The sequence below is a fragment of the Typopeltis vanoorti genome, chromosome 23, assembly GCF_054136105.1.
Source record: "Typopeltis vanoorti isolate ZY-2024b chromosome 23, IOZ_Tvanoo_1.0, whole genome shotgun sequence".
In the NCBI taxonomy this organism is placed as follows: Eukaryota; Metazoa; Arthropoda; class Arachnida; order Uropygi; family Thelyphonidae; genus Typopeltis; species Typopeltis vanoorti.
The window spans coordinates 48211932-48229010 of NC_143571.1; the positions used below are offsets into that span (position 1 = coordinate 48211932).

Here is a 17079-nt window from a genome sequence, read left to right on the forward strand (position 1 = left end):
ATGCAAAGGACATAAAAAATTGCATAATTTATTTCAATTTATTGTTATAAACAACTTTTTTCTTCACCATGAGTATGCTTGTACACGATATTCTCTCACTTTTTTCACCTGTTAAACCATCCATCAGTTGCGGTGAAATTTTCCTTGCCTGTTGTTTTTGCAAGTTCTGCTTTTTGATGCATCAAAGCATTAATTAAAGCATTCTTTTCACCAAATTTTTAATGCTGATTCAACTTGAGTATATTTACCAGATCTGGCTCTCTTCTGATCCATGTTCTCATTAGTAAGAGCTGAAGTTTCAATGTTTGATCTGTTTTTTAAGATCTTACACAAGAGTGGTTGCAAATTTTTAAATGTACAGCTGCACTATGCTAACTCATTTTGGGCAACTTATCATAGCATTCTAAAATTCTTTGCTTTTCTCGAAAAGATAAATCTTTACATTTTTTTACTTGCTTCTGCCATAATGCTAAGGGCTATTTTAACGAGCACTTAAAGTCAAATTCACTCATTGAAAGAGAGTATGAAAATGCTCTCTTTCAGTAAGTGAATTTGTCGAAATTCAGATTTGTCCAAAGTCAGATTTCGACAAATGTTCTTTGTCAAATTTTCTCTTGATTAATTCTTAAAGTTCTTAATTCTGAGATACAAAAGGCTAAACATTCGAGGATTTTGATAACAATAACCAGAACTTTGATTATAATAGATGGATTATTTTTAATTCATTTTAAATGCCATGTTTTGTGACTGATTGATAATATTATCCGCAATCACAATATGCAGATTCTACTGTATAAGAATTTATGGAGTATTTGTTGAGTAACATATGTTAGGAATTTTTGAATGTTATTAAATTGATTATCAGCTAAATGCTACCAATTAAAAATAACAGTTTTTGATTTCAATTCTTGATTTTTTTTCTCTCTCTCTCTCTCTCTCTCTCCCGATTAAGGACATGCTATATAACAACCCAAGGAAGATATTAGCTTATTTTGATAGGCTTTGACAAATATCCTTGCTTGATGCAGGATTTCAAATTCACCATCTTTTTGATAAATATGCAGTAGCCTTTACTAGCTAAGGTAGGCACTTAAATTAAATTACAATAAATTCTAAAATATGATTCAGTTATCAGGTTCTTGAATATTTGATTTATGAATTTGAATAAGAACATTGAATTTATTTATTTATTTTTAAGTTATATTATAATGAAAAGCCTAGCTGTCATCACAGCATTGAATTGTTGAATCGAAATGCAAGGTATCAGCTAAAGATTCATATAAAGTTCATTGCATGGTTCAATCAGTCTGTGATTCTTTTGTGGGCCATGCAACTCTAAATGATGTGTAGTGAAACAAATTACTGAGAAATCTTTTTGGATTCAACAACTTATTCTTCAAGGTGTGTAAATTTTAAAACTTAAGATTTGTGGGCCATGCAACTCTAAATGATGTGTAGTGAAACAAATTACTGAGAAATCCTTTTGGATTCAACAACTTATTCTTCAAGGTGTGTAAATTTTAAAACTTAAGATATCATACAACAATCAACTCACTTATTGTAACAAATTATTGAATAGTTTCCCAATCAAAACTCTATATGTAAAGTGCAGTAAAAGAAATTCACTATAGCAAACTATAAACTATAACTAACAATATTTGTGGTCCCTGTGAGTTTGCTGTAGTGAGCATTGGATGTATTATATATGCAAACTTTTTCTTTGTGATAAAAATACATAGAATTTCTAACAGATTTCAACTAAGTTGTAGACTTAGAATTGAACGTAAATAAAGGAATGCATTTGTAAGCACCTGCTTATTTTCTGCAGAAAGATTTAAGCTTTTCTGATCATTTTCATCTCCACACAGAAATTTAGCTCCTTCTTTCTTTGCAATTTCCAGATAACTTTTCACTCTGTCAAAATGGGGTTTGTTGTTTACTGCACCAATCTGAGTGTCTGGTGACTTTGGATTACCAACTTTCAATTTCCTAAAGATTACAATAAATAATCTTGTAAGAACACAACATTAGAATGAATATATTACTGCTAACAATATTTCTTTTTATTAAAAAATGTAGCAATCTAAATTGTTTTTAAAATTAGTTTATATTACTTAACTCTGTATTTTCAAACTGGGTAGTGCAAAATATTTTTGTATATTACAAATTTTTTGTGAAAAAGAAGGTTTCTTTGCTGTAATAACATATAATGAACAATTGCACCTTGCATGATTTAATCAGTGCCATGTTGTTTTTTTGTGTCTGTGAATACAAATAAATTAAGCCAGCAAAGGTTGGTCGGTTGGTAGAGCCTCTGCTACTAATGGCTTAGCAAAAGGTTAAGCAAGTTTGAGCATGGTTAGTAGTTGGAACCCCGGGGGTCAGTCATTCAATGCTGTTGGCACACTCTCCCTCGATGAGTCTTTGGACTCCCTGGAGGTGTCACATAATAATAATAAGTCAACATTTTGACCTGAATAAAATATAGTCCGGAGGCATGCATGTCAGTTTAAACATCAAATTGCTAATGTTCTTGAATTTATTCTAGTTACTTACTACATGCTATGAAAAGAACTTGGACCCTGCATTCTTCCTAATCACACTCTTGCTCAGCTTCCAGGGATAACCCCTTACCTTCCATATATACCCCCCCACCTCACTTTGTATAACCATTCTACAAGGAATCTACTTTTATATAAAAGTTGTTTTCTTTTTTTAAAATCCTATGTTTAGTCGAAATCGCATGTTCTGTTATGCATGACTTCCCCAGTTTGTGATACTGGATGTACTATTTATGATCCTCATGACGGATGGCTGCGAATCTCCCAGACTATCCAAAAGACAAACCACAGGAGCAAGGGAACTGATAGACACCTGGAAAGCTGATCTCACGTCAAGCTGAACTTTATCAAGGATTTTCCCTAGTTTTTTCTTGTCATTACAGAGGAATATTGTATCATCGGTATAATACCCCAGGTTACTGATCAGTCTACCACAATTCCTGTCTTAAGCCCATCCAATGTTACACACATTATGCCCTCAGCATAGATACTAAACAAGTGAGGAGAAAGTAGGCATTCTTGCCTAACTCCCTTTCCTAACTTGAAGCCAATCAGTTAATCCAACATCTGTTGTTACCATGGTTTCCTGATTAGCTGTCATCCAGATAATGAGTTGAGGAAAACCTATTATTTTCATCACTTCCCACAGTTTCAAATGGTGAACACAGTGAAAAGCTTTAGAGTAGTCTATGAAACACATTACCATAGGGAGTCTAAATTCTTTATAGTTTTGTGTGATATCTGTCTAAGGCAAAGGATCTGATCTCTGGTACCTTTACCTTTTCTAAAACCTGCTTGTTCCTCAGACATCTCTGCCTCAACTTTAGCTTCAATCCTATTTAGAATGATCTTTAATAAAATCTTGCTTGCATGAGAGATTAAATTAATAGTTCTTGTAATTATTCATATTTTCCTTCTTGTGTGGTATGAAAACCAACTTCTTCCAATCTCTAGGCCATGATCCTGTCTCCCATATCCTTGTAATCAATCTATGAAACACTCTATCCCTCCATCTCCTGTGATGTTAAATCTACTCAGATTCCATCTGAACCCAGGGTCTTATTGTTGTTAAGCTGTTTAACTGCTCTTTCAACCTCATACCTAAGTGGAGGTTACTCCCAATTTTCCTTATCTTATATAATATCTAAATGTATTCCAAAAGTCAGAAGGTTAAATAAGATAGGCATGAAATAGATGAATGAAGAGATTAAGCATGCAATATATAAAAAAAGGCATTATGGAGACAACATAAGAAGAGGAGTAATAATCAATTCCATGGAGAATACAAAGAACAGACAAGGAGGGTGACTTGGTTGGTAAGGGTAGCAAAAAGTTAAGTATGAGCAGCAGTTAGCTAGTGAAGCCAAAAAAAAAAAAAAAAATTATTATGGTAGGATGGCATTGATTGGAGAAATGGTATAAGGAAAATTGCTGCAGAGAATATAGGTGGGATATTTAATAAGCAGTTCATAAAGGTCTTTCATCCTTGAATGTGACATCATGGAGAGTCTGAGAGCAGTGGATGAGAGACTGACTGTGAGTGAGGAAGAGGTGTATGGGGAATTAAGCAAACTTGATATTAATAAGAGTGTGGGACTTGATGACATATCACCACATATTTTGAAGGAATGCATCAGGAAGTTGACATCTGTCTTGACATTGCTTAATAAGAGTCTCACATTGGATCAAGTTACAAAGGAGTGGAAGGAAGGCAAGATTGTACTGCTTCATAAAGGAAGTGACAAAATTCAAGCATCAAATTATAGACCAATCTGTGTGTGTCAGGTGTTGTGGTTAAAGTGTTGGAAAGGCTAGTGAGAATCAAAATCCAGAATTGGGTTGACAACAATGATACCTATCTTTTGATGGACAGCATAGATTTGCTGAAGGGAGGTAATCTACTTACTGTATTTGCCAGCGTATAAGACGCACCCCCTTTTTTGTACACATTTTTTAGGAAAAAAGGATTTTTTAGATCCTCTTCCTGATTCCGCCAAGTTCTTGTCATTTTCTCAGTTGGGGCTGGCCCGAAATGCCTCTCTGCAGTCCTGTTTCCATGTTCTTTAGCATACACAATCACACGTAGCTTGAATGCAATATTGTAGCAATGCTGACATTTTTCAGCCATAATTTGCCAAGAAATTTAGAGAAAATTTAATGGCAGAAATTTATCACCGTTCACAACAACAATTGGAAATTTTAAAAGAACAGGAACATAGCTGTAATCTTCAATGACAGCGCATGTGCATCAACTGAACTCTATGTAACTGGAATGCTCTCACACACCGCAAGGAAGCAAGAAAGAAATCGTGTAACTCGGAACAGAGAAAATTTCAGGAAATGAAAGTAATAAAAAACCAAGTACTGGCGTATAAGATGCATCCTGTTTTTCAGACCTATTTTCAAAGAAAAAAAGTGCGTCTTAAATGCCGGCAAATATGGTATTTATTATAATAAGGTGATAGGAGCATAAGATATGGGAGATGGATATACAGTAGTATAGTTAGCATTTGCAAAGGCTTTTGATAGATTACCACATAAGTTGATAGTCAAACTATAGTGGATGGATATTAGACTAATGTATTGGTTAGGAGATTGGTATCAACAAGTTGTGTATGGGGAAGCAATTTCCCAGAAGAGAAAGTTACTAGCGTGTGTGACTCAGGGGTCTGTTTTAGGGCCATTGCTGTTTAATCTGTATGTTAATGATATTGTGGAAGATTTGAATGGGATATACAGTTGTTTGCAGATGATGCACAGTTGGGATGAACTATGAAGAGTAGAGCAGATGTGGCCTTACATGAAGACTTGAATAGACTGAATGAATAGGTACAGGAGTGGGGAGATACCATTTCAATGTTGCAAAATGTAAGCTTTTAAAATTTAGAAAACAAAGATGGGATATACAATTTACTCTTGGCGGGGATATATTGTTGGAGGTGGAGGAAATAGATCTTGGGGTGATGGTGGTTAAGGATCTAAAATTTAGAGGACATATTGCTAAAATTGTGAGGACAACAAACAAATTCTGGCAACAGTGCAGAGGATACTGACTTGTAGAAGTATGGAGATTTTGGTTCCATTGTATAAGGCTCTGATTAGGCCACATATGCAATACTGTGCACAGATTTAGTCACCTGGTTTTCAAAAGGATGAAGAGATGTTGGAGAGGGTCCAGAGGCGATTGACCAAAATAGTTTCTGATCTCTGAGATGTTGAATATGAAGAAAAGTTGATACAATGCAATTTGCAGAGTTTAGTGGATAGGAGGAAGAGGGGTGATATGATAGAGATGTACAAGTTGGTAAGAGATTGTATAGGATCAATGTCGAAGAGGTTTTTCAGAAAATGGTAGGAGATTAGGGAGAACAAGAGGTCATCCCTAGAAGTTATATAAGGAGGTTTTTACATGGAGAGTTGTGAATGATTGGAATGCATTGCCTAGTAGCAGTGTTTCCCAAACTGTGGTCTGCAGAACCCCCGGGGGTCCGTGGGATAGTTTATTTTCATTAAACTTTATCTTATCATGTTGCTTACACCTGTTGTTCATACCTGGCCTAATTGATATGTTGATATTCTTCCGAATATCTCCATTTATAACAGTATTGCATTGTCATAAATGACACATTTAATGTTGTAAAATTGTAATTTATTACTTCATCTTTATGATATGCGAAGTATAAAAAATTTCCATTTTGGATTTTATGGGGGCTGCGGTGAATTAACATTCACTACAGGGGGTCCACGACATATTAGCATTTGCTACAGGAGGTCCACTACATCAAAAAGGTTGGGAAACACTAACCTAGAGAAATTGAGAATATTTTCTCAAACAAAAACAAGAGAACTCTTTAATTTTCAAACCACACCTCCCTCAAGACAAGGTTGTTACCAACAAATCTAATCACAACCTCTCAACTGCTGAGAAGAACTTTCTTTCCAGAGGCCTCAATTTCGTTTTGCCATCGAGGTCTATCCCGAAAGAATTATTTCTTACCAAGATCAAGAAGGCTGCTTCTTTTCTCCCTACCCAAGACACAAACCTACTTTGTATTGAATCCATCTTTACTATTAACAACTCTAGCCTACCTGCTGACAACATCTCTCCTTCAGAACAACATGCTATTAAACATCTTCAGAATAATAAAGACATTATTCTTCCAGCAGATAAGGGCAATACTATGGTTATTCTCAAGACAGCTGATTATCACAATAAGATAATGGATTTGTAACATACTGTTGGATCGCACATCCTGGCTCTGAATCCACCATCTTGTTAGGACGTAGTTCTTATTTAAATTATCTGTTTTTTATTATCTTAATTAATTGTTGGTTGATTACTAATCCAAATATAGAGAAATTTATATTATCCTGCACCACCCTATATTCAGATTAGTCTATATAATATGGTGAAATCAATCATCAACTAACTTTAGCAATCTCACTTTTCTACAGGCCGAGTTTAAAATAAATATTTAAGGCTTCCGCAAGGTCCAATAAACTTTATGAACGGTGCAATGAAAGAGAATCAGGCAAACACCAAATTGGAATCCATGAAACAAAACATTTAATGCAGAGTTACATAACATGTACATTAAGTATAACTTTGAAAACAAGATAATGCAAATCAACTTAGTTCAAATACTCATAACAAATATAAAATATTAGGCATCAGACATCCAGCTGTCAATTTTACATTCTTCCGAATAATAAAAAATGTTCACACAGTTCAGTGTTACAGAATCTTACAGTAAATATTCTTAAAAGTAGAATTCTCTTTTTCTCTCTTAGTCAACAAACACTTAATTCAATTATGAGGCAGTTATCACTTCAAGGGAGAAACACTTTAAAGTTCCATACTTCGGCTAATTTTAGTAGAGCGCCACAGTTAACGTTAAGATATATCGGGCGGACCTAACTCTTATTTCTTCATGCTGAAATATAAAAAAATGGACTGCTCTTACTGGGTTACATCCTTTGCACATTGGATTCACTATAGGCACACTTAAAACTGAAGTTAACTATCACTTTGAAGTCACACTATTCAAAGGGAATCTTCATTATATAACTGAAATATTAAACATAGAGCTTCACAAGTCTTGATGCACTCGTTTTAGGTATCTACTTATTCCTTGTTTTCTTCTATGCATTAAATTCAGCCTTACACTATTCTTCCTCAAAACAATTGGAATTCATTGTAATTTTACAATTCCGTATAAATATTCCTAATTGCCTATTAATTTCCAGGTTCCTTCCTAATCTATTTACAGCTTATCCAAATCCCCTTACTGCCACCTGTTACTTCACTCCGTGCTGTCCTGAATGCTTCTCTTGTTTTTCTTTCGTTTTCCCATTCAATACCTTCATTCTTCCTGCCAAAATCTGGTTCTAGCCAGTTCAGCTCATATCAACTCCTTCTCCCTTCGAATACCATAGCTCATGCTCCACCACGTGCTATCTAAAATTAACTCCATTTCCTTGACAACAGCCAATCAAATTTATTCAGAAGAATTGCTTAAATTTACTTTCACTTTCAGTAATGATAAATAAAAAAATATCATAGTTCGCGTAGGGTACATTAAACTTACATATATACAATTTCTTACAATAATATTATAGGAATAAAGTAATAAAATAAATGTCATTTAATACAGAGTCCTTTTTATAACTATTACATTACTTAAGATTACATTATTAAATAATAATAAACAAAATTCAAGGCAATTATATGAATAACACACTATAAGCAAGAGACAAACAATAAATAATATTTACAAGTCTTGCTTATGAAATGGAGGATTATGTTAAATATGAATGAAGTATTATAATTTATAAATTACCTTCATTCATAATTTAACAATACTGACACTTACTCTATTCTCGAAAGAGATCCTACCAGAGAACTTCATAACTGTACGAATAATCTTTTAAGAACTACAGTGGAGTTTCTAAGAAATTTACATCTCTCTCTCTCTCTCTCTGTTCTCTCCACCCACTCATCCCTTGTCTCTATGGATTATCCAAGGTCCATAAGGAGAATATCCTGCTACATCCTATAGTTGAAGGTATTGATTCTCTGACATACAACCTTTCTAAATATCTTGCCACTTCTTTAAAATGTTTCTCTGACAAATCTTCATCCTTTATCAAAAACTCAGTTGATTTTGTCTCCAGCCTTAAGGATATCACCATCGAAGATACAGAAATAATGGCCAGTTTTGATATAATTTCCTTATTTACAAATGTTCCTACAGAGGAAGTTCTTTCACTACTGAAAGACAAAGTATCTAAGATCTTATCCTTATTGAGAACACAATCTTCAAACAAAATTCAGGACTAGCTATGGGAAACCTTTATTTCTAGTGCTTGCTAACATCTACCTGGAAGATTTTGAGGAAAAGGCTATCTCATCCTTCCCTTTAAAACCAAAGATTTGGAAACATTACATTGATGACATCTTTTTAATTTGAGAACATGGCCTTGAATCTCTCCAGAACTTCCAAGACCACCTGAACAATATACATCCTAACATAAAGTTTACAACTGAGTTGGAAGTCAATGGTTCTCTTTCTTTTCTGGATGTCAAGCTGAACTGTTCAGCAGGAAAATTCAACATTTCTATTTACAGAAAACCTACCCATATGGACAGGTATCTTCATGCTCACTCCCACCATTATCCTCCACAGAAATTCGGGATCATTTCTACACTTAGACACCGGGTTTGCTCACTTCTTTCTAACGAAGAAGAACTCAACAACGAACTCAATCTCCTTCTAAATACATTTCAACTAAATGGCTATTCAATGAAGACTATCAACAAACTCCTGTTCAACCCTCTCCCTCACCACAATGAAGATACTACAGTTTTTAAAGGGAACATTTCTATTCCTTACATCAGCCCTGTCATACCAAAATTGGCAAAGATTCTAAGAAAGTATAATATACAGTCTTTCTTCATGACTCTACCAAAGCTACGGTCCTGTTTAAGTCAGCCGAAGATTAGTCATAATAACCTAAAATATACCGGCATCTATTAGATTTTCTGCAATTGTGGTAAACCATACTTTAGCCAGATGGAAAATTCAATTGAACTTCGCATCGAGGAACATCAAAGAGACATAAATTATAAGAGAACACGAGCCAGTGCTTTATCTAGCCATGTCCTGTTTTCCACTAATTCTAACTAGGAGGGGCTCCCACATCCAGTTCTCTGGGAAAAGTCGAATAACATTCATCATTGTTACGATGAAATAGAAAGGAAAATAATAGAATCAAAAGAAATAACCCTTAGCCCTGTACATATCAACAGTAACCTGAGTTACAACTTGCCAGATTGTCACTGTTCTGATATCAAATATTAGCGTGCTCGAGATCTTAAACGCACACATATATCTAATAATACAGTTAGAGAGAGTTCTTTTTTAAACTCATCAAGGCTTGAACCTTAACAGTTTTTTGCTAATGCTTTTTTGTACTGTTCAGAATCAGTTCCTTTACGGTTATCTTGCTTGTTATTTCTATGTTTTGTGCACCTGAAGAAGTCTGTGAAAGATGAAACTAGTCGCGCAAATAAAATCTGCTTTTATTTAATCTCAGTATTCTAGTCATTTAACACTAAACAACATATTATATATATATATATATATATATACATATACATATATATATACACCTCTCAGGGACATATAAGGAAATGATGATGGTTCATATATGAATACAATAAAAACCATGGAAGACATTGCTTTTATTACATATAAAATATACTAAATTAAAATCAGAAGTATTAAAAATTTTAGTAATTATCATTTTTGAATAACATTGTTATAATTGTAATTCCTCACTATACTCACTTAGCTGCTTCAACAAACTTTTTAATAAATTCTGGGTAAATAGATTTTTGAACAAAAATTCTGCTGGTTGCAAGACATACTTGACCTTGATTTTCAAAGCTTGATCTGAAATAGAGTTATTAATTAGCACAAAGAAATCAAAATTAGAAGGAAAAAAAACCAAAAAATCAATATACTATAGCATCATCTATTATCATTGATATACTTTAATATATATATATATATATATATATATATATAAACCAAGCTGTTCTACTTTTTTCCTGAATTCATTCACACTACTTGCACACACAAAATCCATTGGCATTCCATTCCAATCACACACCACTCTATGACAGAAAAATCTAGATCTCAACCCCTTCTCGACGGTATTCATTCTCAGTTTCCAAGGATGCCCTCTCGTCCTTTCCCCACCCTACATAAAATGAAAAATTCCATCAACTAAAATCCTGTATGATCCTTTCAGAAGTTTGTCTCAATCATATCACCCCTCTTTCTCCTGTATGTTACTGTATGGAGACTACAAATTTTCAGTCTGTCTTCATAATCGATATTCCACAATCCTGATATCATTTTCAGCACTCTCTGCACTGTATCAGAATCACCATGAAAACCAGGAGACCAGACCTGTGCGCAGTAGTCGAAGTGAGGTCTTATGAAGTTCATTCTTGTAAAGAGGCAAAAACGACATCCTTATCTTTGCATGTCCAAGTATGTTTCAGCATTACAATTATCTTCTGAGTTGTTTGGCAATCTTAGCTATATGGCACTTGAACTTCTTATCTACTAAAACTCCAAGATGCCTAGTCTGATCAGTTTCTTCTAGTATAATCTCACCAATATAATACAAGATTGGATAACTTATCACACCAAAGTGCAAATCTTTACATTTAGTAACAGCGAACTGACATCCATTTCCCTGTGCCCACAATTTCACATATTCAAATCATTCTTCAAGTACTGCATATCAGCTGCATTCCTGATATCATCAGAAATAACTATATATTGCCTGATGGATCTTTCCCAATGTCATTAATGTTCAGATTAAATAACAGTGGACCAAGGACTGATCCTTGTGGTACACCACTTGTTACATTAAATCTTGTAGAATCACATCCCCCACATATAACTTTTTGATATCTGTCAGTCAGCCATCCTCTTATCCATACCAGTATTTTATAATCCAATCCTATATTCTCCAATTTATACAACAGTCATGCTGTATTCTGTCAAAAGCCTTTTCAAAATTATTATTATTATTACCGTATTTTTCGGACCATAAGACACACCTTTTTACATAGAAAAATCGACTGAATATTGGGGTGCGTCTTATGGTCTGAAGGTAACATTAAAATACAAATCTTTACACTGTACCAAAGCTGTCGGCGAAGTTCAATTACTGGCACAATATGTTAATAAAATTAATAACTACGCCACTGAAGCTAGGTACCTAAGTTATCTCGCTGCATGTGGGTGAATCACCGATTTAGAGTATCAATAGTTGTTAGTGTGTAAACATATGCGCTTTTGTATGGTTCATTTGAATTATTTTTGAAGTCGTTAAAATTTTTATCTTAAAATTAGAAAAAATGAGTGTAAAACAAAAAAGACTTTCATATAACATGAGTTATAAATTAAATGTGATAAATTTTGCAAAACAATATGGAAACAGAGCAGCAGAAAGACATTTTGGTCCACCACCAACAGAAAAATTGGTTCATGAGTGGAGAAAACAAGAGGAACAATTAAAACTACTATGTAAACACAAGAAAACATTCCATTTGCACCTAGAAAAATGGCCAGAATTAGAAGTACAAATGAAAAATTGGGTAACAAATCATCGAAACATGGGAATATCTGTTTCTACAAAAATGATAATTTTTGAAGTGAAACGATGGACAACTGCTAATGAATTTTAGATTTTACCGGATCACCGTCTTGGTGCTTTAGATTTATGAAAAGACATGGGTTATGCATGTGTACAAAAACCACTCTAGCCCAAAAAATGCCGGCTGATTATGAAGCTAAAATTATAGAATTCCATAGATTTATCATATCAGCGAGAAGGAAATTTAACTTTGAGTTTAATCAAATTGCGAACATGGATGAAGTGCCTCTAACTTTTGATGTTCCTTCAAATCGGACAGTAAATTCAAAAGGCACCAAATCAATAGTGATCAAAACAACAGGTCACGAAAAAACTCACTATACTGTAGTTTTAGCTTGTTGCATGGATGGAACAAAACTAACCCCCCCCCCCCCCGTGTTAATCTTCAAGAGAAAAACGTAAAACGTTACCGAGAGATGAAATTACTCGTGGCATTATTATCCATGTTCAAGATAAAGGCTGGATGGACAAAACAGGAATGAAATTATGGATACAAAAGATATGGGCAAAACATCCAGGTGCTTTGTTTAAAAAGCCTGCGATGTTAGTGTGGGATCAATTCAGAGCGCATAAAACAGAATCAACCAAGAAGCGATGAATACAGAATTAGCTGTCATTCCTGGAGGCCTTACAAGTCAATTACAACCCTTGGATGGATCTTTTAATAAACCATTCAAAAATTTTATGCAGGAAGAGTGGAACAAATAGATGGCAAAGCCAAATCACGATGTTACAGCAACAGGACATATGAAATGGCCAACAATTTCAGAAGTATGTACCTGGGTGAAAAATTCACAGGAAGCTGTGAAAGAAGAGACAATTATAAAGTCATTTAAGAAATGCGGGATAAGTAATGCGATGGATGGTACCGAAGATGACGCAGTTTTTGAAGGCAGTGACAACAATTGTTCAGATGAAAGTAATATGAATGATGACATTAACAAGACGAGTGATAGTACCGAGAGTGAAGATGAACTGAATATTTCTAAATTAGTCAAAATTTATAAATATTTCCACATTTATACAGTTTGAGTCACTCAGCTAAAAGCATTCTGTGAATTTGTAGATGTAGAGTATAAAAAGGTTCTTCAACATGTCAACACCCATTTTCTTTCGCTACTTCCAGCTATTGACAGAATACCTGAAATCTATGAGGGACTGAATCATATTTTATTTCACAAGAACACTGTCCGGTGATGATAAAACAGTTCTTTGATAATGATTGTGGTGAAATGTATTTGTGGTTTGTGCACGGGCAACTCAAATTGTTTAACAAATCTATCTTGATTATGGAAAGCACAAAAGCGAGTGCAACAGATATTGTCATTGAACTTAGAAAATTAAAAACAAATCTCGAGGAAAGGTGCGATAATAAATTTATACCTCAAGAAGCAAAAAACTTTTTAGAATACTGGAAAATAATGGAAGTATTAATATTAGTACAATACTACAAGAGTTTACAAAATTTTATGACCGATGTCTCTCTTACATTGAGCTTTGAGAAAACAGTTTTGGTGGAGCAGAATCTTTTACTTGGATAAATAACAATGAGTTAATTCTGATTTTTAGTGGAACCTGTGGCATAGTAATTAAATAATAAAGTAACACGTAAAAAACCACAGTGAAATCTTTAATTAGTAAAAAGACAGATATTTTGTACTAAAATTAATAGTACATCTTCAGTGTCTGTAACAGTAATAGGAATGGAATACAGGCAAACGTTTGGTGGATCATCTATTAAAATACAATTGTTACCGTGTGCTAGGAAATAATAGATTAAATTTGTTATTTCTATTAAGATAAATGGTTTTTTACATAAGATAAAAGTCTCCCAAATCTTCTTTGAGAGAGACATACAGTCATTTCTATTTAAATCCGGTCGGTGTAAGATAGTTTCACAACTTTCTTTGAATAAGCGTTCATATTTGAATCTGCATCTATGGAGGATAACTGCTTTATCCCACTGGACGCTATGAGTAGAGTCAATACTGTGCTGCACCAGACCAGACTTCAGAAGTTTGTTATAATCAATATAATATTGATGTTCTTTTATTCTTTTTTCCAAAGAACGGCCAGTTTTCTAAAATAAGAGACATCGCATTCGCAAGGTATTTGATAAATGCCAGCCAAAGATAGAGAAGACAGTTTATCCTTTGTAGAAGGTAATAAAGAAGAAATTTTGTTGATAGGAATATATGTTGGAATCAGTTGATACTTTTTTTCAGAATTCTACCTATAGGTTCTGAGATTCCTGGAATGTACGGAATAGGAACTCTGCAGACTGTTGAAGAAACTGTAGGTGTTGGAACATAAGAGTCAAGTATCTGTTGGATTTGATTGGAGTTGTAATCATTTGATTCCATTAACTTTTTAATGATGGAAAGTTCTTGTGGTAAGATTATTGGGGAAGAGCAAACTTTATGTGCTCTATGAATTACAGATTTAGGAATGCCAAATTTTTGAGACATGTGGTGCGCAGACTTTTTGTGAATGTATCTGCCAGTAAAAATGGGTTTTCGAAAGACGCTTGTAGATAAGGTACCAGAAGACGTTCTAGTAAGGAGGATGTCCAAAAATGGTCAAGTACCAGAGTTTTCTTTTTCCATAGTGAATTGGATGCATGGGTGAAGGTTATTTATCCGTTGTAGAAAAGTTCATTTTCAGTGTGTGACCAAACAGCAAAAACATCATTGACATAACGGTAGAGATGGTTGAGGATGAATGAATGAGAACATAGTATCTTCGAATTATTTCAAATAGTAGTTTGCCAAAGGTGGAGACAGAGGGGCTACCCATGGTAGTACCTTCAATTTGTTTGTAGATTTTGTTTTTCCAACTGAAATAATCTGAGTGGATGACATATTCGAATATCCTTGCGATATCTGGAGGGTAATCTTCATATAATGAATTGACTCTGTCAGTTAATGGGATATTGGTGAACAGAGAATCGATGTCAAAAATGACTAATATTTCAGAATCTGTAATTTTTATATCCTTGATTTTTTCAAGAAAATCTGTTGAGTTTTTTATATAGGATCTGGAATGACCAGTGAGAGCACTTAAGGAACGTGATAATACTTTTGCAATCCGATAAGTTGGAAAGTCAATGCAATTACAATAGGTCATACAGGACAGCCTTCTTTATGGATTTTTTATCTTATGTAAAAAACCATTTATCTTAATAGATTAAATTTGTTATTTCTATTATTTCCTAGCACGCAGTAACAATTGTATTTTAATAGGTGATCCACCGAATGTTTGCCTGTATTCCATTCCTATTACTTTTACAGACACTAAAGATGTACTATTAACTTTAGTACAAAATATCTGTCTTTTTACTAATTAAGGATTTCACTGTGGTTTTTGCATGTTACTTTATTATTTAACAATGAATTAACTTGATCGGAAATTGAAGCTTCAGGTGAAAAAATTAATGAAACTCTCGCAAATAATGCAATAAACATGGATGAACTGTTTGATGAAGTGGTGATTGTAAAAGCTTTTTGGTCAGCAAACTATGACATTTTGAAAAATACAAGTTGCGAAGAAAAATGGATACAACTATTCAGTCATTTCAAAGAAAAGAACATTTCATTGCCCAATCTTGTCCAAATTATAGAATACATTTTCAGCCTGCCAGGCACATCTTTACCTGTTGAAAGGATATTCTCAATAATGAATAACATATGGTCTGAAGAAAGAGGTAGAATGGCTGAATCAACAGTAAAAGCTGTATTGCGTGCAAATTTAACAGAACTAAATTGTAGTGAATTTTTCGACGCGATTAAAAATAACAAAGAATTTTTAAAGAAAGTTCACGCTAGTGATAAATATTAATAACTTTTTAATAATAAATTATGTTCAGTTAAGAGTAATTAAAAATTATTACTAGGAAATGTTGTTTTTTATTAACCACTGTTATTTAGCCTTTTGAATCATAAGTACTTAGCGTAGGAGGCATTACTTTCTGTTTTGAGCAAACTCTCAAAAATGTCCCGGTTTGATAAAAAAATTTTATGGCAAGTCTAATTATAGAATGTGAGCAAGTTGTTAAAACATGACCTTCCCTTAGTAAACCCATGCTGTTCATTGCAAAGCAGAGATTCTCTGTGACCCCATTTCTGGATTATTTTCCAAAATCTTCACCACCACCACTCCTGAGATACTGATTATTATTATTATTATGTGACACCTCCAGGGAGTCCAAAGACTTATCGAAGGAGGGCACCTACTCGACAACTCTGTCTCCACCACTCAATCCACCAACGCTATCTACCGCCAATCGCCACCACTAGTATTTTCACAGACAATCACAAACATCCATGTCCACAGTGGGATTTGAACCCACAGCCTTTTGGCTGGAGAGCGGATACACTAACCATTCAGGCAACCAGGCCGGCAAAAGATTGGTTGATAGTTGAATACATTGGTCTTTGCACCACCCTTGTGCGATGGGATTACCATACATTCTTTTTACTCCTGCAGAATCTTCCCTGTTCTGAGACTCAAATTATATAGCATGGTCAAAGGAATAGTCAGTTCAGCTGAACATTCTTTTAGCATCAATGCTGATATCCCATCAGTCTGTATTGCTGAATTCTTATTTAGTTTTTGCAACAGCTCTAATGCTTCTTCCTCATACACCTGAGTTTCTTCAAGTGTATGAGGAAGATTCTGATTGTGATGAATTCAGTTTAAAGAAATTAGCAGAAAGATTGGACTTGGCAAGAAAATTATTTTATGGATAATGATCTCCCAATGGAGCGCTCCGGAAATTTAA

At 34.1% G+C, this 17079-nt stretch overlaps 1 protein-coding gene across 1 annotated transcript in view; it reads right to left on the reverse strand.

Moving 5' to 3' along the window:
* Nucleotides 1-17079, reverse strand: part of LOC150093826 (2-aminomuconic semialdehyde dehydrogenase-like) — a 76693-nt gene that overhangs the window by 18508 nt on the left and 41106 nt on the right. Inside the window, exons 6-7 of the mRNA XM_090412982.1 lie at nt 10412-10516; nt 1812-1989 (exon numbers count right to left, since the gene is read on the reverse strand). Of these exons, the coding sequence (XP_090269108.1) occupies nt 1812-1989; nt 10412-10516 (283 nt within the window). The remainder of the gene's footprint in view (nt 1-1811; nt 1990-10411; nt 10517-17079) is intronic.